This window comes from Gadus macrocephalus, chromosome 14 (genome assembly GCF_031168955.1).
Source record: "Gadus macrocephalus chromosome 14, ASM3116895v1".
Taxonomy (NCBI): domain Eukaryota; kingdom Metazoa; phylum Chordata; class Actinopteri; order Gadiformes; family Gadidae; genus Gadus; species Gadus macrocephalus.
Genome location: NC_082395.1, coordinates 17959325 through 17985752, shown reverse-complemented (window position 1 = coordinate 17985752; position 26428 = coordinate 17959325). Strand labels below are relative to the sequence as shown.

The following is a 26428-nucleotide window of genomic DNA, read 5'->3' as shown; positions in this document are numbered from 1 at the left end:
TATCTTCACAACCAGAATACTTAATACTGCAATAATCAGTAATATGTTGTCAGGAAGAGCTCATAACGGCCAAGTTACCGGACCACCCAGGGGACTACCCCAGCCCACCGTTATAAACTCTGTCATGAATCCAGTCTCAATGACTGCCTTCTGCTGCAGATTCATTTTAATCTGATGCAGGCATCTTGAGCTGATCACTGTATGGCTTCTTGCATTTTTTTTGTTATTTTTTAACTCAGCACTCTGTGGTCATTTGCTTACATTCTCGTTTGCATGTTAATGTTTTACTTCCTAAAGATTATTTTCACATGAGGTGTGAAAAGGGAATGACAAACACAGGCTTCACTCATCACGCTGCATGGTTCTTCACGTTTCATGTGCCAGGGCAATCAGATCCATCTTCTAGTTGAGTGTATTACCAGGGCACTGGTACATAAAAACAGCAGACACATTATTAGTGTAAGGAGCGACATCTGCGTTTGTCCTTCGAGGCCTAGTAGATTTATGTGTTTGCGTTGTTATTGTTTTTGTATAGCTCATTGAAGTAGCTGCGTGAAGTGCAGTAATCTCACCGCAGATTATCAGAGATCTAATTATAAGCATACCTAGTTCCTTTGTCTGCGGATCTCAGAGAGGCTGGCCTTTGAGCTCTGACTAGCACCTGGGTAAAGTGTCGATTCAAAATTCTCACTTCTTCATTTTAATTGAACTTTGTCACGCAAGTTCCCTCCTATTTGTTTTAAATCAAGGTCCACCCTGGTGGTGCAAACGAGCGCCACACGGCGCAGGCCACATCTGGCCCGCCAGCAATATGATTTGGCCCCCAGATTATTTCTAAATGTAAAAAAAACAACGCACATATAGGCCTACATATCTTTTTTCTTTACTGATTTATTTTCTGTTGCCCGAAAATGGAAAATAAGGTGTTAATAACATAAGAACCCACACAGAAAACAGATAGCAAAAATATTATATGTGAGAGTAGAGATAAAATGCAGCCCTCATGCTGGGTTGACCAGGTCACCTGACTCAGACTGGGGGATGTTAAACACTCTGCGTTTTCCATTATTTGACATTACTAGACACATTTTGTACCTACTGTCATCCGACGTTTATTTATTTGATACAGGTGTGTATTTCATATGGTTGCTATTTTTCTTTTAAGATACAGATATTCAGTTTTTGTCTGTCCTATTTTTTTCAGTATACACCTTTGTGCCGATGTGAGCTGCTGACTGTTATACCTCATTTTCGCGCTGCGATAATCAATGATATCTATTGATGCAAATATACAAACGCATTCAAACCAGCTTTCTGCTGCTCTTTGCTGTCTACCTTTCTGCGATTACCTGTCAAATTGATTTCACCCTTCATCACAATTAATTACCAATCACAAAAGCTTTTCATGAAGAAAAAGATACATACCTTGCTGGGGATGGGGTGAACTATGTCCTGTATCGCCAGACAAAAGTCGCTCACCTTTGAGTTTATATTACACTAGGCAAAAGCTATCCCTGCAGTCTATATGGTATCTTTTGCTGAGGCCTTCATGTCTGGCTTCTGATTGGCCGGCATAATTCTTCTGTATGATCCATTTCATAGTTTCATGTGTTGTGTTACATATGGGATTCATTATTTTACAATACATGGTTATTTGAATCCAAATTATTCCATTAAATATGAAAGTCATGTTGGGTCTTTCGAATGTTTTCAATGAATTATACATTATACAAAAAATGGCTTTTGAATTGAATTGAAGGAGATATCAAAATGTCAGCTGGCATCCAGAGATATCTGTGCAACCACTTTAATGTTGTAATTAAATGATAATAATAGTATTCACATCAGTAAACCACCAGCAGTTATTCAGCCAATTACATTTTTATTGTTTTATCTAAGAATTATATGATCATGGCCTGCATGCCAATCAAATAATGAGAAAGTATTTATAGTATTTTATGTTAAATATTTGACTTTCATAAACTACAGCATAACGTTCTTAAATATCTTGAATTGATAGCAGGGCAGAATCATCATCTTGATAATATGGATTTCCCTGTATTTCAGCAAGTGAAATTCAAAGCATGATATCAAGTCAGTGTTGATGCAAACAAACTGACCATTAGTCATTTCTGTAATGGCCTGTGTTTCCACAGCAGCACAATCTCATTGTGTCTCAAGCGAGACACACAGAGAGTGAAAACAGAATCACAGTAAGGTTTCGGGTTTAAATAATAACAATGGGTTTATTAAAAAAGGGTCAGGTTAAGTGAAGTGGAATTCCAACTTAAAGTCTTCCCGGACGAGGCAATAATTTCTCCGAAGGGCTTTAGGATGATGGGTCTGCTTAGACGCCAGGAGAAAATAGGTAAGACCCAGCAGGTAAGACAAACAGCAGATCACCCCTTAATAGTTCACACTTTTCATATTGAAAGTTCCTTCCTTCATTATACTTTGGTTCCATTTCCACTGGTCGTTAAATATTCTGTTCTCTCTAGAAGGACATACACAAAAACAAAACAATGAATGAGTAATGTAAAAAGAGAAGCATCAGAAGGTATTATATGCCAGGGCAGACATACTTTAATAAAAGGTTGCAGCAAATTCAAAGCTTTGGGCCCTGAAGTATAGCTGATGTGATGTGTGGAAGTTTATTCCTGATAAGCGGTACATGAAAACTAAAAGCCACTGCACAAAGCTTGGCTGGAACCTTGAGACAGTAAGCAGTCGAGCCCTGAATGATCTGACAGCTCTGGCGGGTTCATAACACAGAAGCTGCTTTATAAACTTGGCTAAGAGGCAGCCAGTACATTGATCTCAGCACTGGAGTGATGTGGTCTGCTTGAGCCTTTTAATGGAAAAATAAAAGCATGGATGGGTCGGTCTCTTGCTTAGACGTGAAATGATACCTGGTTGTACCTCATTCACATTTTCGTGGATAAAGCATTGTCCAGACTAACCCAGAATGATAAAACATGACCCATAGAATTCTAGTTAAAAAACATGCAAGTGCAAAATCGGAGTCAATAAATATAGTTCTTTAAAATTGTAAAAAAAAAACTACAATGTAAATGTTTGATAGTTTAATAATTTTTTTCCAGCCAGGAATCAGACTAGTTTCCAGTGTTGTTTAATTGCAGTCCAACCAGGAAGTCAATAATACTGAGAAGGAAAAGTTCCCTATAGTGTCTGGCAGTTGGTTTAGTTCACATTAGGGTGTGACTTTCTTTTTAAGCTGGGCACACACACACACACGCGCACACACACACACACACACACACACACACACACACACACACACACACACACACACACACACACACACACACACACAAACACACACAACCACACGCCTCCTTTCTCAGTAATTACGTATATTCCATTAATAACATGTATCTCAAAGTACCCCTGTCTTATAAATATTTAAAAGTAATCTCACTATTTTTCTCCAAAGTTGCAAGGAACCCTGAGGAGCTTTATAACCATCCCTATGGGATCAAGCATTATTCACACTGCTCTTCATTCCTCCACACGTCTTGCACCTAGTAGGTGGAAGACTAGTCGGACCATTGCTCTTCAGTAAAATATGAACTGAATGTTCGTCTGGAACTGATTTAAATCATTTCTACAAAAAATAATTCTGTGGGTTCATGGTTGATTCGAACAAAATCAAAGGGACGTTTTTGAAGAAGTTCCTGAAAGGTTTTGGAAGACCAAAAACATAGAACAGATACCCAATATTGTCTGCTTAATATTAGCTTTTCTTACCTCTGCTGTTGGTCCTCGTTCAAAAGGCATTCATTGATTTGAACTGTTGAACTGTTTGAGCTGTGACACACAATACATATACAGAACCAGTACAATATGTCTCCCCAATCAATAAAGGCAATCCATATACTACTTCGGTAGTAATACTGTTGCTATCATTCCCTTTTTCTCCTTCAAATAGCATGTGAGTTGCTGGGGTGAATGTGAAATGTAAGACATTCGGAGTTGTGCTACCATGTTATTCACTGTGTAGCCATAGAAGCACCTTTCTTTACAGACAAATAAACAGATGTGCACACACACACACACACACACACACACACACACACACACACACACACACACACACACACACACACACACACACACACACACACACACACACACACACACACAGTTCCAGCTTCCAATGACCAATTGAGAGTTGTTCCATTGCTATTCTGGCCAATCTTACCCTGCCTCTTTTCAGGGGCGAGTCCTCTTAAAACGAGGACGTCCCGCTCCCCATGGATCTGAGCTATATGTGATTCATGAGCCTTTTGTTCCACAAGTCTTGTATTCACCCACACTGAGACACGTTGGTCTCCGTGTAGCCAGATCCACTGAATTGCTTAACAAGCTGCCCTGGTTCTTTGTGTGGGTTTTCCCTTTGACTATGCAGTAAAATATAGGTCTGGAAGCATTGCAAGGTGTTTTGCTGGAATGAATGAATGATGATGATGATGGTGGGCACATGAACACACAAGTTAAACTGCAACGATTATTTACACTGCAGGTTTCTGATGTTAATCCGTTGAATGTTGCTGTGTTTTAGGTCCATTAAACATTGGTAAACAAATAACCACAACAGAGGTTTCCCTCTCATTGATTCAAAGTTGTGACACGACCACATCCTCCACAACCTTTCCCGTTCTGTTCTCCCGTCTCTCAAACTAGAGATGAACATCTGTGGTCCTAGGAGCACGTGTGCTGATTTTTGGAGCGCTCACCAAAATTCCAGCAGATGCTTCCTCCTTCCAACCCTTCCTGCCTCCGGGCCTTTGATTGAATTTTTTTTTTCTTATTTTTCCTACTCTGTGTTAAAGCCGAACAGCAGTTGAATGCTACATTTTAATGATATTCATGCCCACCGGAGCACCAAGGTGCACACGCTCTCCGTCTCAGGCCCAAGCGCCAGGCGAAGACGTCAGCTGGGCCCCATCGGCTGTTGCTGCATGCTGTCACTTCCCCATCCCCCTTCGTTGACAGTGAGGATCGGCCACTGGTTCACACTCGTTCACACAGTCGACCCCTTGTTCACAGGTTGTGTTTCTCCGTACAAAACATTGGGTCAGTGCGGTCAGCAAATGGATGCATACGTGCAAATGCCTAGTCTGGGAACTGTGTTTTCACAGCGTGCATCTTTAAGGAAAACAACAGACACCTTGGTTTTAATCAGCAAACTCTTCCAAGACCTTCCAGACAATGAATCCTGAAGACATCCAAGAAGACATCGACCTGTAGCAATCCAGCATTTATTAGTGAATCCCTTTGGGCTCCTATATATTTAATGAGCTTCTTTTTAGACCTCAGGCAGATTGCGTGGTGTACGGATGCATCTCAGATGCCAATTTGGTTCCAACACTGCTCATATAGAATACGAAATCTGGTCATGTGACATTGGCGTTTTACAACATAGGCTGATTCTTCGCTTTTTAGCATCTACCTCTCCTTTAAACATTCTTTAATGTATCCACACACTTCATTCCATTGAGGTTAAGATGCAGGCAGGCATGCCTCAAGACTCTAACATTTCTTTGCACTTTTAATGGAGCCAGGCGATCATTAGGATCATTATGAGAGGGGGCTACATCCAAGATATATCACTGCATATATTATTAACGATCTGTAAAAAGATTTCCCGCGTCATGACTCTTTTTCTATTTTCATTGGAAGGGTTACTTAGGATGAGGTTGGCCTGGTTTGCATTGGCTTATCAAGTACCTATTGGAGGAGAGGTTGGAGTGGGAGACCTGGTAGGTGTGGATGATGTAGAAAGTGTGTATGATTTGTGTGTGTGTGTGTGTGTGTGTGTGTGTGTGTGTGTGTGTGTGTGTGTGTGTGTGTGTGTGTGTGTGTGTGTGTGTGTGTGCGTCTGTGTGTGTGATGAATAAGGACACTCACTGTAAGTCTATGTCATCAAACCTGGATGTTTATTTTAATTGCAAGGACAGCCCCCATTCACCCTCTATTAATGCCCCTAATGGGCTTTCCTCGACCATACCATCGTATCATCCCATTGACGATATAACATTCCGTGAGCACCTTGAACCAGGGACTCATGATCATTAACCTAGTGACATGCTTCATTCTCGTCTTACTTTGTAGCCTACTGCTGACGCCTTTCGCCGATTGGTTTCCAACTCAACCCAGAGCACTGGCACACTCCATTTCAGGCACGGCAAGCGCTACTACAGACTTTATAAGACGTAGGAGATTGTCTCTCACCTTTCGTCATAAGAAGCTTGGAGCTGCTGGCGGATTTAGCAGGATCTGCCCTTTGATTCGTCCACTCAGCTGACTTAGCCTACCTTAACGCTTAAACAAATCAGCCGGGAAACCGACGAGGGAAAGCGCAACCTTAGTTTGAAACGCAAATAGAATAGCATGACAACATACAACTGCAGAAGACAAAGAAAAAGTAACAAAGAAAGAATAAGAACGTCTCGTTGGATTGCTCGGGGTGTTTGAGTGTGCGTGGTTGTTTCTGCTGCAGCCAGTTCTCCTCACCCTCTCGGCCGTGGTTGAGCGTCTTTCCGCCGTGTGTGTCGTGGAAGGTCCGCTCTCTTTTTTTTTACTTTGCCGTGAGACAAACGCCCGAAGATTCAACGAAAACTTTTTTCCAGACTTTTGGATATAATACTTCGATGAAAACGTGGGCTAAAGCCGTTCTCCCGAGGACGAGGAGTCGAAGAAGGACTTTACGAACCTTCACCGTCGGCGACGATGTCGGACAACTCCACTGAATGGACTGAGAACAACACCCGGATAGTTGTTGCGTTGGCCCACAACAGCTATAATTTTCCGGCTCTCATATTCGGGATATTACTGACAATAGTTATCACTGGCGGAAATGTGCTCGTATGTGTTAGTGTGTATTTGGAAAAAGCGTTGAAAACGACAACAAACTATTTTATAGTCAGTTTGGCATTTGCCGACCTACTTCTGGCCATTCTCGTTTTGCCACTTTTTGTTTATACACAGGTAAGCTCTGACCTCCTTGACCCTTCGGCCAATTATATTATTAATATTCGTTAGGCCTATGTTTCTCTACATGATGCCGTGTCCTTGCTACAACCTTACCAAATACAATAAAGATATTATTCATAAGGTTATCTTTTTTGTCTGAGGATAGGGTTTGGCTTAGAATTCCGACCTATTGCCTAGGATCAAATGTGCATGGGATTAACGACATCAAATCCATCAAACAAGTTGATTATACAAAACCTTGAAAAGGACACACCGTTCAGCACTGTAGCAGCTTCACCTGCTCAATGCCGCAACACTGATAAAGGTCAACCATTTCTGTAACTGGGGATTGTTTATGGATTACATGGAACTTTAAGGAATTGTTGTATTTATCAGAATAAATGCAATTGAATAAAGATAGAAAGATGAATAGATGTACATATATACATATATTATATACATAGACAGATACTGTTGTGCAAATATACAGATGAAAATCAGCGCAAAGAGAAGATCAGTCAGCTAGGGACATATTGTGTCTTCCCTTGGACACTTTGACCTATCATAAGCTCAAGCGGAATGTAACGTTCCTGTTCCAGATTAACAGCAAACAACTTGGTGTCATGGATGTGTGTGTATTTGCTGTCTATCTCCAGTTTCAGGGTGGAGTGTGGACCTTGAACATGGTGGTGTGTGATGGACTGATGACCATGGATGTGATGCTTTGCACTGCATCCATATTTAACCTCTGTGCCATCAGTGTGGACAGGTCTGTGCTCTTCCACGCCTTAAGCCTGCCTGTTTGCTAGGAAATCCCTACAAGAAGTCCATGTTTTTCAGATGAAACTTTGGATAAATTAGATCAGTTGTCGACCCTTCCTGCTTATATATATATATATATAAGCTTATATATATATATATATATATATATATATATATATATATATATACACATATAAGCAGGAAGGGTCGCCAACCGATCTAATTTATCCAAAGTTTCATCTGCAGCACGTTCACATGTTTTACTGCTAGACCCCGTTCCAGCATGTCGTCCCAAGTTCCGACAGGGGGTGTGACCCAACTCTTTGATTATCACTCTATGTTACGTTCCCTGGGTTAATGGGGTGACCCATAACACTCTGTATTCTTCCCCCAGGTTCATCGCCGTGTCCATACCCCTGAACTACAACCGTAAACACGTGGACCAGCGTCAGATCGTGCTGCTGTCCGCCACCTGGCTCCTGGCCCTGGCCGTGGCGTCCCCCGTCATGTTCGGCATCAACCGCGTGCCCCGGCGCGACCCCAGCGAGTGCAAGCTGGAGGACGACAACTACGTCATCTACTCCTCCGTCTGCTCCTTCTTCATCCCCTGCCCCATCATGCTGCTGCTCTACTTCGCCATGTTCCGGGGGCTGCGGCGCTGGGAGGAGTCCCGCAAGGCCAAGCTCAAGACCAGCATCGAGGTGTGCCGGAAGCTGCAGCACGCCGCCGCCGCCGTCAACGCCGGCGGCGGGGCGGGCGCCCACGGCAACGGGCCGACCGTCAGGGGCACCATCCCCGGCCCGCTCCCCATGCCCCTGCCGCGCATCATCGAGAGGGACCTGGCCCAGACGCGGCTGGAGGAGATGGAGGACTCCATGGAGCCGGAGATCCCTTACCCGCGGCAGTACCGGGAGAACTCTGTCCCGACTCTGACCTACCACCACCAGCACAGGAAGAAGAGGGCCAAGATCAATGGGCGCGAGCGGAAGGCCATGAGGGTCCTCCCAGTTGTGGTGGGTAAGTGGCCTCACCCTCTCTCTCCCGCCTCCCCCCTGAGCAGGTGGGGTTCAGTGGGTCCCCCGTTAGAGGAGGACAAATGTCGTTTTGGGAGTTGGGCATCCTACACTTAGGCGTCTTCTTCTGTGGTGAGGATGTAGACGCTTTAAGACAGTTAAAGGGAGCTATTGGGAACTATAGGGAACTATAGAGAGCTATAGGGAGCTATAGAGAGCTATAGGGAACTATAGGGAACTATAGAGAGCTATAGGGAGCTATAGAGAGCTATAGGGAACTATAGAGAGCTATAGGGAGCTATAGAGAGCTATAGGGAACTATAGGGAACAATAGGGAGCTATAGGGAGCTATAGAGAGCTATAGGGAGCTATAGAGAGCTATAGGGAACTATAGGGAACTATAGGGAACTATAGGGAACAATAGGGAGCATTAGGTTACAGCCCGGATCCAAGCCCTTTGAATGAAGACCAGGTATCAATCCACCGGTTTCAAGGTTTCGGAAATATGGTATATTCTACCCTACAGGCGACAGCTGATATTTTTTAACTTGTTGATGAAATGTATACGGGGTCTGTAACATGGTATTTGTGTAAACCTGGAAGGATTATCTAAAGTATTTGCGTTGACTGAAATCCTTCGGGCATGTTCCCTGTATAGCTAGTATCAGCCATTTTTAACCTTTATGAATGAATGCCTGGTGTCTGACTATGGACTGCTGCTTGCTGGTGAATTTATTGCAGCTATTAATGGCTGCAACGTTTTCATACATTAAATTCCAAAAGCATCAAATCCCTGAAGGAATGGACTCTGGAATTAGTTTGAGTATTCAGGATTTACAATTAATCAAGATCCACCAGAAAATGTGTGTGGGTATGGCTGCTCATTACTTATTTGTAGGAGGTGAGTCACATGATCTGTCAGCCTATTATAACGACTTTTTGTCTCCATATACATCTTGTTTTAGTGGTAGACTGTTACACAAGAGACAAGGCAGACCTGAGTGATAGAAAGGAGACAAAAAAATAAAATAAGCAAGAAGGAATTATTAAAAGAAAGGCTACACTGTTGGAAAGATTGTTTCTCTATTGTTTCAAAGTTAAAAACCTGGCAGGCTGCCCCAGTGATTTACAATTCCACAGTTGAGCCCTTTGATTTGTTAATTCTCAACAGAACAATAAATAGAGCTTGCTTATCAAACTAGGCTGCTTTTGTATTCGGTTGTTATGTATGGGGTCATTTTTATGGCATTATGTGTACGTATGTATAACAATTGCGTATGGTAAAAAGTAGGAGCAGTGCCGTGAAACTCTAAGTGTACATTTTCTACCACTTAGTCTACGAGTTAACTTATTTATTTTTTTGGTAGTATTGTTGCAGCAAGTCAATTGATACTCATAAAAGTCTTTGTGTCTTGACCAATTTGCTCAGTCTCTCCTGTTAGTTGAAAAGGAATGATATCATTAGCCGGATTATCCGTCAATCAAACATATCTGAAAAGCGAGCTAGAAATGATGGAGCAAAGTAGTGGTAACTTTACACGTTCAGACGGCATATAAGTCTGTGAATCAAATAGTTACACGATTGAATAACAGTGGCTTGCTTTTTACCTCTCTAGTCATATCTTCGTGCATTTCTTTCTCGCTTTCCAGATATGTTTGATTGACAGATAATCCAGTCAATGACATCCTTCATTTTAAACTAGTGTGGGGAGACTAAGGTGATTGGTTAAGACATGTTTGACAGATAAACTACCAAATAATATCATTCCTTTTCATATAGTGGAGGAGACTGAGAAAATTGGTCAGGACTGCACAAAGTTGACCCATTTTACGAGGACAAGTCAACCCGCTGCAACATTACTGACACAAAGAAAAAGTTGTGCACTTTTAGGTTGAGCACGTTGTAAACTGATGTGGGGCTGGAGAAAAACGATTGTGAGTAGAGTTTTAGGGCAAAGTAGAACTCCTTTCTTTTAGCTACACAAAATATGTTTACAAATACACAATTGTTTTACAACCTTAATGCATTCAAATAAGCTCTTACTGTTGTGAAGTAATGATTTGGGAGTCATTAAAACAGACTAATAGTCTTAATTTGGTAACCGAGTAAGCACATTTCGTTCTGGCACTTTCATATATGTGCCCCAGTTTTCTGCCCTAATGAAGAAAGATATTCACAGTGACATTAATGTTAACAAGTAAAGTAAAGTAAGGCAAGGCAAGGCAACTTTATTTATGTAGCACTTTTCATACCAGAGGCAGACTCAAAGTGCTTCACATATAAACATTGTCATACAATAAAATAAAATAATGGATAAGTAAAAGAAAACATATGCAAAGAAATGGGTAAAATAGAAAGTTAAAAAGGCATTTTAGTATTAAAATAGAAAATAAAGGCAAAGTTAAAAAGCTTTTTAGAAAGTGCAATGTATTTAAGATTTAGCAGAAAGCTAAAGCAAACATAAAAGTCTTCAGTCTTGTTATAAAGGTGCTCAGGGTTGGGGCAAGTCTTAAATCCTCTGGGAGTTTATTCCAGCTGTTTGTTGCATAGTAACTGTTAAGTAAACAAAACAAAAATAAGTATAAAGGAGAGGAGACCCTAAAGTCCCCGTCTGAGTGTATGGTATGTGTGTCTAGTAAATGTGTGTGAACCCACAATAGACTGTAATCACATTTAGTTAGCCTCACTACCTTCTTATCATTGTAAGCAAGGAGAGGCACCAGCATTGAATAAATTGAGCTTTATAGATGAGCTGAGATTTATGGGCGAGCTGAGATGCATATAGATAAGAAATGGCCGTAAAATTACTGTCTAGCCCAACCGGCTACGCTTTTATCTTTGTTTACTTAGGTAGAATATGCATGTCGACACACATTATTTGCTTTCATTCTTATACACCAAGCCATCCCCTTACCCCAATTGAGCTGAAAAAACAAGGATCATTCTCTCTTATTTTGACCCATGTTGACGTGAGAGTGTACTGTGAAAGTAGGAAGCTGTGAAAGCGTCACTTTTGGCTGGGGCTCCGGTGAACTAGCGTCATTATCGTTGAAAGCCCTAAATCCAATTATTATGCAACAGTTGTTCCTGAGCACCTCCATTCCTTCCTCCAGAGACTGGCCAACAGATTCAGGTTGGCTCCGCGTGGGTCTATTGACACACTTGACCCACAATTAATATAAATTAATTTAAAAGCGGTAACTAAACACATAGAAAGCGACAGGTCATTTAGGACAGTGGTTTTAATTAACAGCATTTATATAAACCCACTTAGGATGTTTAGCTTGGTTTGGGCATTGCACTGTGTCAAGATTTAGTCTGAACTGACGGGACGAATTAAGTCCTAGCTGCAAATGCTTTTAGTGTGCTGCGGGAACCCTCAACGCAGAATATATTGCCAATATTTAATCTGCCACGAATAGAGAGTAAAGTAAATAATAAGACTCACTCTGGACTACAGGACTAATCCACCCCCTCAAAAAAATATGGCAGTTTCCAAAGTCCCTTATTCAAGACATTGTTTCTCAGGCATAACAGTCGGATCACTTGACGTTTGTTGGTGAGACAATATTTTAATAAGTGACCACGGATGCCCTGAATCCGTCTTATGCATAAGGATGAGGGCAGCCTGGGCCACTGACAACAGGCTTGTGGTGATTATGCAAAGTCTGCGCAATCTCCCTGAAAGAGAGACCATGCAGTCCATCTACCTCCTACAGCTTGGATAATAAATCATATTACGCATTATATCAGTAACACAGGATGACACTTGAAGGAAATTACTGCAGTTTCCCTGGGATCTAGTGTCATGGGTATGCCACACATATCCTTAATGCCTCGTAATAAATTTGCCTCTGAGCTTGTGAAAAAATACTTTCTATAGACCAACACAAAGAGCAAATTTCAGTTTATAACTGGAGTATGTACATGTACATTCTTGAGTCATAAAGAAATGAAAATAGCAGTAGTAAAAGTGTTTGGTCATTGTTTAGTAATTAAGCCTGAAAGTATTTGTCATTATGTGTTGATATTGTTTTATTTGAAACTGCCAGTGTTTCTAATGCCAGATGTGGTCAGCCTAGGATAGGGTATATTTAGGTTTATGTAGGATTTTAACTTACTACAACTCTCTTGACTTCTCTTGTAATGGTGGAGTATTACCTGCAAAGAATCCCATGATGCATTCTGTTGTTCAGACGCTATTGTCCACTCTACCTCTTATCTTGTAAGCGAGATGGGACCAACCGAGGATCGTTGTTATAATATAAATTATGATATACTATTGAATATGTAAACTGAAATTATTTGGTGAATATATGAATAGCATTTCCATACACGTAATTCTTTGGTGGAATCAGAACTGCTTCCCCACATAGTCATGCCCAACCCTCCCCTAGATACCTTACTTAGACAACTATACGGGATATGCAGTTAATATACAACTGCAATGTTTTTTGACATGCTTTGTTTTTTGAGATGTTGTTGCCAGTTGGGATGGGGACTATTTTGCAAAATGTTTTTCACAACAAAATAACTGCATTATCCATTATAGGTGCATTAAAAAAACAGAAACCCAATACTGAATACTTGTGAGTTGTGACTAGTGTCTGCCGAAATGATAGCCATCTGTTTTGAGCGGAACATGTTCCATGTAGACATCTATCCTGAGGGCTGAAAGGCCAGCACACCTGGCGCCAGAGTGGTAATGGGAAACTGTCTGGTTTTTGTGTCGTGTGTACACAATTCGATTATATGAGTCCTGGTGGTGTACCAAAAGAAAGTGAACCAGAAATACAGATTGTATTGTAAAAGATTCAACCTTTTATTCAAAGAGGGATGTGATTTGGTTGTTTTTCACACACATTATTCTGTTGTTGTCCACAGCATTTGTTTATTGATCTATTTTCACTTTTCAGCTCGAAAATCCAGATGACCGCTGTAGACTCACGACCTTCCTCTGCTCTCTCAATGTCCCCGTGCAGGCTGCTTCCTCTTCTGCTGGACTCCCTTCTTTGTGGTGCACACGACCCGTGCCATGTGCTCTACGTGTGACATTCCCGCTAGTCTGATGGACATCGTCACGTGGCTGGGCTACGTGAACAGCGCGCTCAACCCCATCATCTACACCATCTTCAACACCGAGTTCAGGAAGTTCTTTAAGAAGTTCCTGCACGGCTTTTGCTGCCATAGGATCTCCCTCTTCCGTGGCTGATGGAGAGTTTGCAGGGATGCTGATGACCCACGCCCCGCGGTTATGTCCGTCGACCACCACGGCTGGGATTTATGATTTGATGCTTGAACGGACCCTGTGGTTGGTTAACGGTGGATACATGGAGGTGTAGGATCTGTGCCCTTGGAGGGCCCAAGGCATGTCGGCTCTCTTGCGAAGGCGTTGGAAAGGGCTTAGCCGAAGCTGCCCCGTGAAACATCGGCCAAGAAAGGAAAGTCTTTAGGGGTCTATCTGTAATGTTTCTCAGTTCTGAATATTCTTGAAGTGTATTCTGTAATGTTTACATTTAGCTTCGTCCCTGGGTGGAAGAAACTAGAATTACGCGGTTCTTGCAATGCATATTCGATTTTATAATACACATAATGTATGATATATATGTATATCTACATATATATATTTAAAAATGCATGTATTCAATTGTATATTGTAGTTATATGCCTTAAATTTGAGTAATATATATAAGATATAACACACACACACACGCACACACACACACACACGCACACACACACACACACACACACACACACACACACACACACACACACACGCGCACACACAAACTCACTCTCCCACACACGCACACGTACACAATAATTAAATACATGTGTTATAGAAATCTTTGTACTAGATTGTATTACTGCAATATGTTCATTTTCATAATGTTGTTGTAGAGAACAACAGCAGTGTGCATTTGTTCTGGTGTTAAGTTTGCTTGTGAATGTACCAGCCCTGTACTGGCTTTAAGGGTAGAATAATGGACCCACTTTTGGCCTCGTAATTGTCATAAAGGACAATGTCTACCATTCAGTTTTATTATATGTTGAAGGTCTTGGATATTTAATGCTTAATGCAAATCAATGGGCCAAAACAGCATACAGTAGATTATATTATGTCCTATGTAAAGTACATTTGCATGTAAAGGCAAGGTAACTTCGGATTGATAAAGTCTCGAAGGCTACAGTTACATTTGTTGCTTCAACGTGACTTATGCACCAATCTGGATTCACAAAAGTTGCATTAAGCTAAAATTTTGGGCGGCTACACTGTCGTAAGTGTGGATGGTAGTCACTCCTGAAAACCTGTACATGAATACTTAAAATGACTTGCAAACCCCTATCAGTTCTTCCTAGGTCATTGGCATATTCTCCTAATTGGGGTTGGAGGTGAAAGCCACTTGAGTGGCTGCCCACTAACTGATTGAAATCGTCTGCTCTCTCCTAAGCAAGTTTTAACATGTAGTTCAATGTAAAAGTGTAGATATTGTGCGTCAAAACAGCGCTGGCCAGTCATAGGCCTACACCTAGAGCCTATAGTAATATCATAACAGTAAGGGGACATACATCACAAATGACCTACATATATCCCATTTACTCTCTCTGGACATCCAAGTACCATCATGTGACACCATGTTGCCTCCCCACGACACGGGTGACCTGACCCACTCCCTGTAATACGATTAATAAGCCTGCCTGTCAATAATCAGCTCCACACAGCCGCTCCTTTCTACAGACAGACAGCGTTTCACAGACTATAATCAATGGCTACAGTGTTTCGTGTCATTTTATGTTTGTGTCTTTGCCCAAAGGATCACTTGCAACACGAAAAAATAACAACTCCTGTCATACGTCTTGATGTTTCTCAGGAGATCCGAAACACAGTTCCGACCCAGAGAGCTTGAAGCAGAAGGCAGAGCTGAAATGACAATTGTAACTGCGGCCAAAATCCTGTGCTAGTGGTTTACAGATGTCTGTGATCATCCTACAAGTCTGGGTCTGTGTGTTTGTAAGCTAATGAGCTGCGTGTATACATTTTGTGATATTACAGTACCTTGCCTGCTAAGAACTGTTGGGTTACTGACAGTGCCTATAATGTATGCCATATCCACGTTTTATGTGGAAAGCTTTCTATTAAAGATCCACATCTTTTCAAGCGTTCACTAAGTGTCACTAATGTTCGATTGGCCTAACTGAAATGGCAGGAATTTGATAAGCCTCTTACAGCCAATGGGATTTATGGGGCTCGGGTCGGGCGGGCTGTCTGGTGTTTTTAGCATTAGCTATTTGATGTGCAAGGACACCTCCCACGAGGCAGATATGTAATGAATATATTCGATTGAACTTGAAATGGATTTATATCTCATGGAACCATCATTGAGATAAATTGACTGTATTCAATCGAGTATGTTTAAGTACTTTTCACAGTTTGGTAGCACCGTTTAAAATGCTATTAAGGCAGCCACCCTGAGGGCAGTCTAGGCCTCCTTAAGAAATACTGGGGAGGAGGGCAATGGAAATTCTTGCAAACATGAACATAATATTGCTTGCGTTGCCGTTGGGACTCAGGAGACCCGCAAATTGTGTTAAACGAAGACAAGACTGAGACTTTAATCAAGCAGCAGTCGATTTGATCAGTTGATTCTGTTTAAGGTTCATAATTGTTCAATCGAATGACAGATAAATACAACACGCTAAAGGGCAGGGTCTCTCATTTCAAATGTGGCCATCGGTGCACCATAGCAGAACACTGGAACCACATACAACCAAGGCAACCACAGGCAACCACAGAACATCTATTAGATTATGGATAGATTTTAATGGAATTTAAAATCATTCTATTGTGTCAAACTAGCAGTAGTAGAGTTGTAAGTCAGCTAAATTCAAAAGCCTGGAAATACATTGTAATATATATATATACACTATATATATATATATATATTGATTAATAGCCAATGTTCATTCTTCCCAAAATAATGATATAAACTGAGGGATACATTTAACGGCATCCGAGAAGTGTAGACATTTGCAAGAATAAAATGGAAAGGAAAGTCTACCAATCAAGTCCACATTGATTGAACGTCTTTCCCTCCCTGGCGGCTGTTTGAGGCCAGCCGAGGGAGCACCTGCCCTCTCATTAACAGCAGCAGCAGCAGCGTTCTGAAAATACACACACAAATAGTGGGGTGAAGGAGCACATGGGTCAAAAACACAGCCTTCGATTTAGTGCGTGGTGTCTTCAGGCTGCTGGCTCTCTCTGGGTCGTATAGCAGTAGGAAGAGCCCAATCAGCCAGAGAGCGTTCCTTAAGCCACAGGCCAGTATGGGTTTCCCAGAGTAGAGAAGAGGTCAGTGAGTCAGGGAGAGATTTGGGCCAGCCCGGTAAGCTGTATCCCATAATGAACCCTCTTCTGGCTATACATCAATCACATTAAAGTATCCATACGGTAATGGACATCCCCAGGACCAGTGGTACTCTGGTGTCTTTGTTAAAACGACGGAGGTATGTGGGCCATGCTTTATACACATTACTTTTTGCCTCCCGGTACCAGAGGTACATTGGAATCTCTTGGAGGTGGAGGTATGTGGGGCATATTTTATTAGGGCATGAGCTAATGGGCTCAGAGTTGGAGTCCAGCATGAGCGATTGGTTCTAGTCCCCAACTGGTGCTCGAGTTGTTCCTATTCTTCAGTCTGGGATTCACCCTGTAAATAAAAAAACAAACTGTGTTACTTGATGTAGGGAGGGCCATATTTAGTTTAAAAATATATATATGAATGCGATATACTATTATATTACATATAATATGTATAGTAGGCTATATATATATTCCGTATATATCATTGCATCTACAGTTTAACCAAATTGTACTGTAGAGGCAATGGCATTGGATATTATATTCATATTTGACCACAATGTGTTGTAATGTCAGTTGGTGACTTAAAAGGTGCTTATCATTTTTTAAATAATAATAAATAAGAGTTATAAATATATATTTAAACAAATGTATAAATTATAATAATAAACCATTTGGTAGAAGGTCTCATCCAAAGAGTCAATATCCTGGGTGTATTCTTAGCATTGAGGACCCCAGTGGGAGTCAAACCCCGAAACTTGTGACAGCTGGCATGGCACTGTTATTTGCCCTACAAGCTGAGGTACACAGAACTAGGTGAAAATATTATTACTAGTTAGCCGTCTTACTTATCCATTAGCTATTGCTAGTACAAAAGTATTGACATATCCCTATCACCTATTGTGAAAAATATATGAAAAAAAACAATATCTGTTCTGGAAAGAAAAAACCGTGAATAACTAACCTTTGTAGCACCCTGTGCCATAAGAGCTTCCAACTCCTGAGTCCAGCCGATAGCCTGGGCCAGCGCCCCCACCCCAGTGACCACATCCCCCAGCTGGGTCACATCGGTGGGCCGCAGCGAGCCCCAGGTGAAGGGCCCGACAGAATCCCTATTGATGAGCAGGCGAGGAACCGAGCTGCGCACTGCTCCAGCTAGACTTGCAAAGGGCTCCACCTAGTGTGGACAAAAAGTACTACAGTGATTCAAGATGACATATATACAGTATATTATTGCAATTTTGGATGGTTTTTACAGAATACGATTTGGGGACAGATTCCAACGAGTGAAAGTTGTTTATACCTCCAGAGATGTTCCCATAATAATGAGAAGGTCGGCCAGTGGGAAGTCTCTGATGTACTTGAAGAAATTATTTGGGAGTTCCTCTCCAAAAAATACTATATCAGGCTTCACCACACCTTTGCATGTGGGGCACTTGGGGACCGTCCCCTTCATCACATCTGACTACCAGGAGAAATGACAAGAGCGGGAAGGAAATCCAAATCCATGAAAGGGAGTATAATGCACACATTTGCGAGAGACATTATAAGTCCAGTCAAAGTATCACAGAGCGTTAAAATCCATCACCGATTTCAAAAAGGCATAAAAACTGTTACCCCTCAATACCTACACTTGCAAACACTGACTGTTTATCGACCACTGTGTGCAGTCTGTTGTTTATGCCATTGTCCTACGTCCGACGTGCTATGTTACTGTTATGTGCCGTGTGTAAACGTGACGTGTGATGGGCCTTGTTCCTGTTACAATTAATATGTGCTGCAGAACAGGAACCCGCTGGAAAGTATATTGCGTGAGGCCCGTTTTAAATTGTAACTTTGATACCTTTAATACTTTCCTGCATAATAAAAAAATAAAATAAAAAATAAATAAAAATCACGAGCCAGTCATATAGGGTTGTGACTCACGCGAAGGTCCTGGCCCTCATAGGTCCTCCTACAGACGGTGCATGTGGCGGTGGCAAACGTACCGTGGGCCTCCACCAGCCTCTCAGAGGGGATACCGGCCACTGCGTGTGAACACCCAACAACATAAGTCTATGGCCACCACCCTGCACTGGTGTTTACTGCAAGTGATTACACAACATGCATTAGCACTGTCTATAACAATAAATGCAAAAACAAAATAAATCAATTTACATCTTTCCAAGCCGTCGATATTCTGTGTGTACATCCTGAGAAGTTGACCTTTGTCTTGAAGTAGGCGCACAAAATAGTGTGTGAGATTGGGCTGGTAGTTCCCTGGATAGAGCTCCTTGGCCAGGGCGAAGAACGGCAGTGGGTTGTGGTGGAAGTAGTTGATCTCGAATATGGCCTCTGCATAAGGCAGGTCATACCGCTGGAGGTTGTCATAGAGACCACTCCCTTGGGATCTGTGCAGTGAAGAACACATTAGGGATGCCACAAGGGTTGAAGCTTCGAGGGAATATTCGTATTTATCAAGTACAAAGATACTTAAGTTATGTATCAGGGCTAAGAGTTTGAAAGAACACAAACCCATTTTACCCTATTTCATTGATACTTCTCCTTAGGGAGGGAAGTGGGTGGGGATGTGTGGGGGGGGGGGGGGGGGGGGGGGGGGGGCTTGGGGGTAAACTGTTTCTTTGTTAGTACCTTGTTTCACAGAATGTTTCAATTTCACTTCCTGTATGAGGCGTACTGTATATCTGTTGTGCTCAAAATCTCAAATAAATCTTATAGGCTATATAGCCTATATTTAAAAAAAGAGTTTGAAAGAACACACGAGCTGTCAGGTGCACGCTACCTGAAATCTGGAATGCCGCTCGGAGTGCTGATCCCAGCCCCGGCCATAACCACTATTCTATTGAAGCTTTTCTCCTGTATTCTCCTAGCGATGTCCTCTAGCGTCTGCTGTTTGACGTCTGCAGCGCCGCCGCCCCGGGACAAAAGTCCCCGGAGGACATTCCACCCAGGACTGTTCAGTCAGTGGAGAAAACAAGACGGCTGCAGGAGTACGTATGCCATAGTGTAATCAGGCCGTTTTCTTCATCCTATGAAATCTGAACGTTCAGACATCCACTTGAGGAATCCACGGCTGAGTGGCAGCCAAGCCTATAGATTCTGGCTTGCAATGAGGGGCAGGCTAACAGTGTCCTGAACAATACATATTAGACTATATAATGTATGTGAATGATAGACAAACACAAGCAAGCAAATTAACCCCATAATTAATACATGTGTGAGACATATGCATAGTTTGAGGTTGCATTGCATGGACCTACTGTAAAGCATGCTGTCACCAGAATAAATACTAACTACAATACTATATATATTTACCTGAAAAGACCTTGCTTGAGTGCAGCTGAACCTTGCGATTCAGATGTATTCTTCAGCCCATAACTTGTGGAGCAGAGAGGGTGAACTGTGAATAACAAACAGAATGACTCTTTAACAACTTTAGTCAAAGTAATGTTTAATCTGAAAATGCGCACTGATTCAATGAGGATCTGACCTTTTACAGAGAAAACACCAATTCTTCTGGAACTTGGAGTGCGATATAAACCAACTCTACAACCAAATGGTGATCTCAACGACAAATAGCCGATTAAATAAGCCATAATTGAGTGACAAGAGCAGTTTCGACCACTGACAGTCAAGTCAACCCAGTCAACATTGGCTGCACAATGTCAGTCTATGTTTATCTACCTTTGACCTCATAGCCATGCGCAGAGTACTTGTTATTTACAAATCAAAGTCTTAAACAACTTTGAATAATTTGTATTTTATTATTTAATATTTTAACGTATAGATAAGTACAATGAATTGACCTACATGAAAAAGTAAACGGTGAGCTATGTGGCTACGACAACACCGTAGAACAATTGTACACGCCTCTCGCGTTTCCCAGAATTCGTTGCGTTCCGCAGATCGACACAGCAGAAGAAGCACTAGCTAGTTTGCTAGCATTTCACTAGCTAACGTCACCTTTCTTAACACACAGCGGAGGAAATACCCAACTATTGAAAATGAAGGACGTTACCGGGTACCTCAAGCAACAGCAGAGCACCAACCCGGAGATGGCAGCAGAATGGCACATGCTGGAGGAATTCTACAACAAAAAGTAGAGTACACAATATGCTAGCCCGAAAATGTTAGCTTATGTTAGCACTTCCATTCAGATTGCACGCTGAGTCATGTACAAGGCTATCGCTGTCTTAGCTAGCCCTGTGTTATCCATCGTTATTATGTTCCTTCATGATCATTAAGGACTGTTTTTCAACTTTGACGGAAGGGTTCAACCTTGCTGAAGCCAAGACACATGATCAGCTGTATTTCTAGCTGTCTATGATGGTGTTTCCAAGCGAAACAATACTGGCTGTCGGCCGCCTACCTTACTTTGGAGAACAGCGTTTTATTTAACGATGTTTAGGGTTAAATTGGCTAGAATCTTTTCAGATCAATTCAAGTATTAAAGTAATGGACGCGTGAGCCTATTTCCCATATAATACCGACGTCCTTCTGTCTTAAAGGCAACTGGGTTGGCCAATTCTGTAGTTTTAGGGTTTACTCAATTTGACAGTGTTTAGGATTATTAAGATGATGTAGACATGATTGCTGAATGGCATACCCTGGCAAAGAAGTTAACACCACGCAGGGTATGGTTTATTTTGGTTTCTTGTGTGCCAGTGTAGGCCGAGAGTAGTCCTATAACTATTCTCTTACCGTCACCATAGTGTGCTAAATGTACTCATTATCTTTATTGTCAATGACAGGTTGTGGCATCAGCTGACTCTGAAGTTGACCGACTTCGTGAAAGATCCTTGCTTTAAAACGGGGGATGGTCTTGTACAGGTAACTAAACAACATGGTAATAATACAATGAGCTCATCATACAGTATTTGTTTACCGTGTGATTCAAAATAATAGTCCCAAGGAACATTAATTTATGCAGGTTTACGCCATTTTTTTACCTGTATATACAGCCCTTTATTACAAATAAACATATTGTAAACTTCGATTTTATATTTTTCTTTTCCAGCTTTATGACAATTTCTTGAGTGACTTCGAACACAGGTATGGTAAATGAGGCAATTAACCCCAAACAATATGCCTGACACTAGTATAACAACCATCATTGGCTTAATTTTGTCAGTTCTTTACATGGATAATTATTCTTGCTAAACTAGTTGTTTAATCTCAACAGAATCAATCCATTGTCGTTGATGGAGATCATACTCTTTGTTGCCCGACAGATAAAAGGTGAGGGGATCTGAACACACTAATGGTGGCTTTTTAGAAAATATTCTTTGATATTCCGTCAAGAATTTAACAAATGTGTTTATTTTCAGATCCTAAAGAGGCCATCACTTTCCTTGAGAAGACCAGGGAAAAGGTAAGCAGACTTGCTGAATGATGGACCGAAATACACATACAAAAAAAAAAACATACATGCACATCTGTACTCTGTACTAAAACGCATTTAATAAACCACCTCTTGTCCAGGTTAAGAGCAGCGAGGAGGCCGTCATCCTCTGCAAGACGACTATCGGCAGTCTAAAACTGGAGATCAACGACCTTCCAGCCACAAAGGTAAAGCACAGGTCTGAACTGAGTTTCAGGAGGTTTCACGATGTCGCTAATGCCTTTTTTCTTTTAATGAAATCTTTATTTCAAAATACACAAGGCAAAAGTTTGACATATTTGTTAAAAAATAATATACAAAAAAATACACTATACCTAGTATATACATACTTGCAAATACAGATACAGAGAAGTGTCTAGACAAAAAGAGAGAAGAAAATACCAAAAAAGACAAGAAATAACAATTAGAATATGAACAGCTAGGGAAATGTTCCCATGGTTACAATACAAACACCCAGCCAGCTGTTAAATTTGGCAACAACTAATGCCTTTCGAAAGACTCAATTGCTCCTCTTCTCCCTTCTAGAAAATCATCGAGGAGGTGGAGGAAATCCTCAACAACTTGCCAGGAGTGACCTCTGTCCACGGCCGCTTTTATGATCTGTCTAGCAAATACTACCGCATCATTGGCAACCACGCCTCCTACTACAAGGATGCCCTCCGCTACCTCGGCTGTGTGGACATCAAGGACCTGCCAGGTGAGGCCCAGAAGGGCCTTTTGTAGGGCTGAACGATTCATCAAATTCAAACCGACATCGCAATGTAATAGAACGCGATAAGCAAATGGCAAAGGCTTTTTTTTAACTGTTACTGACTGGAGATCAGTAAGATTCGTATTTATTTTAATTTTACAATTCAATAGTTAAATAAAGATGTTATATCAATTCATGCATCATTTCGTCTCAACATATAGGCCTGGCCTATGTTGACTGTTTTCTGCTTCCAATGTTGTGTTGGTCATACTACAGAATGATTTATGGCTTGTTTAGTGAATAATACAGAATATACAAAAGAAAAATAATCGCATACTAAATCGCAATCGCAATATTGGTCGAAATAATGGCAATTGGATTACTTACTCAAATCGTTCAGCCCTACCCTGTTGTACGTGTATAATATCGCCGTTGGTGTGTAGACTGCTTTGAATGCTTACCTCCTCGATTCAACAGAAACGGAGAAGCAAGAGAGAGCATTCACGCTGGGACTGGCCGGACTCTTGGGAGAGGGGGTTTACAACTTTGGAGAGTTGGTAGGTTTAATTGCACCCATTGGTCAACTGGTTTCTGCATGGATAAGGACATTTATGAATCGAGTCGCTGAATACATTGTTCCATATCTGTGCAGCTGATGCATCCCGTACTGGAGTCCCTACGGAGCACGGACAAGCAGTGGCTCATAGACACCCTCTATGCCTTCAATGGGGGCAATGTGGAGAAGTTCCAGAGCTTCAAGTCTGCCTGGGGCGCGCAGGTAATTCATTTTTGACATCAGTGTTCAGTACTAAAAATAGGACATTATTATGGATAAATGAATATGGGTATTTATTCTCCGGTTAAAATGCAACTCTTTATTTCAATCAATTCACTAACATGAACGTTATGTTGTTCATGTTCATTATGAATGAATGAGTTATTCGTTTTGCATATGGATTTATAGAAAGATTTGGGAACATTAGATACAGTTATTTCCTACCAAATAAACGTTCTGAAATATTTTTATGCCAAATCAGGTCAGTTGGTTTAAATCATCAGGTAGCTAAATGTACACGTAATGTATATAACAACATAGCATTTAGTTTTTCTCCAAACACGGTCGGAAATCGAAATCATCATAAACTACTTTCAGCAATGGTTTTAATTTGGATTGTGGGACGGTGAAGCAGTTGTTTATTGTTTATTTCTCTCTCTTCCAGCCTGACCTGGCAACAAACGAGTCCAAGTTGATGCAGAAGATCCAGCTGCTCTGTGTGATGGAGGTACAATAAACCTGAACATGAGCAATGGAAGAGCGCTGGCAGTGCCCATAATTTCACTTTACACGGCCATCGTCCATAAAATGTTCTGTGTAACACAAAAAATAATCCTTTTTCAGATGACCTTTACCCGCCCAGCCACCAACAGGCAGCTGACCTTCGCTGAAATTGGTCAGAGTGCCAAAATCCCAGTCAATGAGGTCAGTCAAGTAGTATTTCAACTTTAAATGTTGTATCTGTTCTAAATCTGTTCTAAACTTCATAGAAAAAAATAGACTTTGTGAGATATGGTGCTGGAATAGGTTACACCTGTGTGAATCTACACACGGCATCTAGAGATGTAGACCCTATTGATGGTCAATGGTCTTGGTGTTCACCCCTAACTATTGCAGTCAGAATAAACCCTATTTGGCATAGTAACACTTAAACCTGTGGTGTCTGTGTGCGGCTTCCCTGCAGGTGGAGCTTCTGGTGATGAAGGCTCTCTCTGTGGGCCTTATCAAAGGCAACATCGATGAGGTGGACCAGAAGGTCCAGATGACCTGGGTACAGCCAAGAGTACTGGATCTACAGCAGGTAAACATCTGCCTTTTTTTCTCATGTACATTTAGTGAGTGGGGTGCATGTTCTTGTGCAATATTTGCATTTTGAACATCCTTCAGGAGCTGACCCAGGATTGTAAAATTTAGACATTTTCCTTTTTTCATAGGTATACAAATCTAACAATACTGGCTTTATTGCATTTACTCTCACATGAGTGGAAAAAACGGTATAACCACTTGTAAACAACTAATTTAAAAGGCTGCGGTTGAATATGGGTCCAGCATTAGTCTACACAAATAAATTTTCGTATTTTACACATCCCAGCCTAGGGAAAGCTTATGAATGCGAGTTAAATACGAAAGTCACTCTGAGTAAACCTCTGAGTAATTCCCCATCCTGGTGGAGAATATTCTTTCTAATGGCTCTTCCAGTGATGTTATTGCGGAGGGTAGGCTGGACTCGTGCACAATTAGACATGCCTCACGCCACAAGGGGCTCCCCAGGGTGCTGGTGTCATCATAATAATAGCTGCCCAAGATACAGAGGCTCCTTTGGGAGTGAGCTGCAACTGTGTGGCCAGATTAGGCTGTCAGCGTGGTTGTGGATATTAGTTGTGAAGGCATTTTCAACTGTAAGCAGAACCCTTCCAATTGTTACCTTCATGTTTTCACACGGGCCAAAGCAACACCCCCCCCCCCCCCATTCCTATATTTGACTTCTATGTATAATTAAAGCCTGTACGTACTGTGTCTGCATTTTAATTGTGCAGTGAGTTACCATCTGCTTTGCGAGTAGCAACAGATGTTGCACTAGTAATTCGGTGGGGTCAAAGTTGCCGTTGTCGTAGCAAACCGATCTTCCTTTCCGAGGATTGATGACCTGATACATCTACTGGTTTTAATCAACCCTCACGTTTTGGCACGCCGTTTCAGATCAAGGGCATGAAGGAGCGTCTGGACTTCTGGTGTGAAGACGTCAAGAACATGGCCATGTTGGTGGAGCAACAGGCCCACGACATCCTCACCTAAGGGAGTCTTAAGGCTCAGCCCTTTTCTTTCCCTTTTGCTACAGTTATTTATACTTGTATCAAAAAGGAACTGTCTCTGTTTATTCCCCTGATAGGTGGAAGGTCGCATCCAGTTATTTCATTTTTGTATTTTCATCTTTTTTTTTTCTTTTTTTTTTGCTGTACGCATTCATATCCAAACGTTTAATTGAACTGTACACTGTATTTTACAAATAAAGACTGGTCTGAACAAAATCCTAAATAAATAACTTTAAATAGTTTTCAGAAAATGAGTCAAATATTTTTTATATTTGAGTGGAAACCATGAAATGTGCCTCCCCATGTTTTGGTCTATGCATGTTTCCCAGTACTG

At 41.5% G+C, this 26428-nt stretch overlaps 3 protein-coding genes across 5 annotated transcripts; 2 read left to right on the top strand and 1 right to left on the bottom strand.

The window, feature by feature from the left end:
- Positions 1-6579: 6579 nt before the first annotated feature.
- drd4b (dopamine receptor D4b) lies at positions 6580-14522 on the top strand. 2 transcript variants are annotated; one of them, XM_060070936.1, is made up of 4 exons: positions 6580-7011; positions 7653-7765; positions 8153-8775; positions 13755-14522. In XM_060070936.1, the coding sequence occupies exons 1-4, from the start codon at positions 6754-6756 to the stop codon at positions 13982-13984; spliced, it is 1224 nt and encodes a 407-aa protein (XP_059926919.1). In that variant the 5' UTR covers positions 6580-6753; the 3' UTR covers positions 13985-14522. The 2 variants fall into 2 exon arrangements, with proteins under 2 accessions (XP_059926919.1, XP_059926920.1); XM_060070937.1 differs by having other exon boundaries at positions 8153-8771; positions 13755-13990.
- Positions 14523-16407: 1885 nt separating this feature from the next.
- On the bottom strand, positions 16408-20973 carry sirt3 (sirtuin 3). 2 transcript variants are annotated; one of them, XM_060070940.1, is made up of 8 exons: positions 20625-20973; positions 20450-20534; positions 19917-20087; positions 19292-19524; positions 19061-19161; positions 18438-18599; positions 18099-18311; positions 16408-17483 (listed from the first exon to the last, which is right to left on the bottom strand). In XM_060070940.1, the coding sequence occupies exons 1-8, from the start codon at positions 20728-20730 to the stop codon at positions 17460-17462; spliced, it is 1095 nt and encodes a 364-aa protein (XP_059926923.1). In that variant the 5' UTR covers positions 20731-20973; the 3' UTR covers positions 16408-17459. The 2 variants fall into 2 exon arrangements, with proteins under 2 accessions (XP_059926923.1, XP_059926924.1); XM_060070941.1 differs by lacking the exons at positions 19292-19524; positions 20450-20534; positions 20625-20973 and having other exon boundaries at positions 19917-20047.
- psmd13 (proteasome 26S subunit, non-ATPase 13) lies at positions 20974-26336 on the top strand. Its single transcript, XM_060070939.1, has 13 exons — positions 20974-21233; positions 21886-21964; positions 22152-22186; positions 22317-22372; positions 22462-22505; positions 22616-22702; positions 23061-23232; positions 23704-23783; positions 23879-24004; positions 24447-24509; positions 24626-24706; positions 24966-25082; positions 25982-26336. The coding sequence occupies exons 1-13, from the start codon at positions 21139-21141 to the stop codon at positions 26075-26077; spliced, it is 1131 nt and encodes a 376-aa protein (XP_059926922.1). The 5' UTR covers positions 20974-21138; the 3' UTR covers positions 26078-26336.
- The last annotated feature ends 92 nt before the right edge of the window (positions 26337-26428 follow it).

Bases quoted from the DNA above. Each gene is read 5' to 3' on its own strand.
- drd4b (XM_060070936.1), top strand. From the start codon at position 6,754: ATGTCGGACAACTCCACTGAATGGACTGAGAACAACACCCGGATAGTT. The intron at 7,766-8,152 runs GTCTGTGCTCTT...TTCTTCCCCCAG, and splicing joins TGTGCCATCAGTGTGGACAG to GTTCATCGCCGTGTCCATAC. The intron at 8,776-13,754 runs GTAAGTGGCCTC...GTCCCCGTGCAG, and splicing joins GGTCCTCCCAGTTGTGGTGG to GCTGCTTCCTCTTCTGCTGG.
- sirt3 (XM_060070940.1), bottom strand. From the start codon at position 20,730: ATGGCTTATTTAATCGGCTATTTGTCGTTGAGATCACCATTTGGTTGT. The intron at 20,535-20,624 runs GTCAGATCCTCA...TGTTATTCACAG, and splicing joins TGGTGTTTTCTCTGTAAAAG to TTCACCCTCTCTGCTCCACA. The intron at 20,088-20,449 runs GTAAATATATAT...CTGACTGAACAG, and splicing joins CTCAAGCAAGGTCTTTTCAG to TCCTGGGTGGAATGTCCTCC.
- psmd13 (XM_060070939.1), top strand. From the start codon at position 21,139: ATGAAGGACGTTACCGGGTACCTCAAGCAACAGCAGAGCACCAACCCG. The intron at 22,703-23,060 runs GTAAAGCACAGG...TCTCCCTTCTAG, and splicing joins ACGACCTTCCAGCCACAAAG to AAAATCATCGAGGAGGTGGA. The intron at 23,233-23,703 runs GTGAGGCCCAGA...TCGATTCAACAG, and splicing joins GGACATCAAGGACCTGCCAG to AAACGGAGAAGCAAGAGAGA.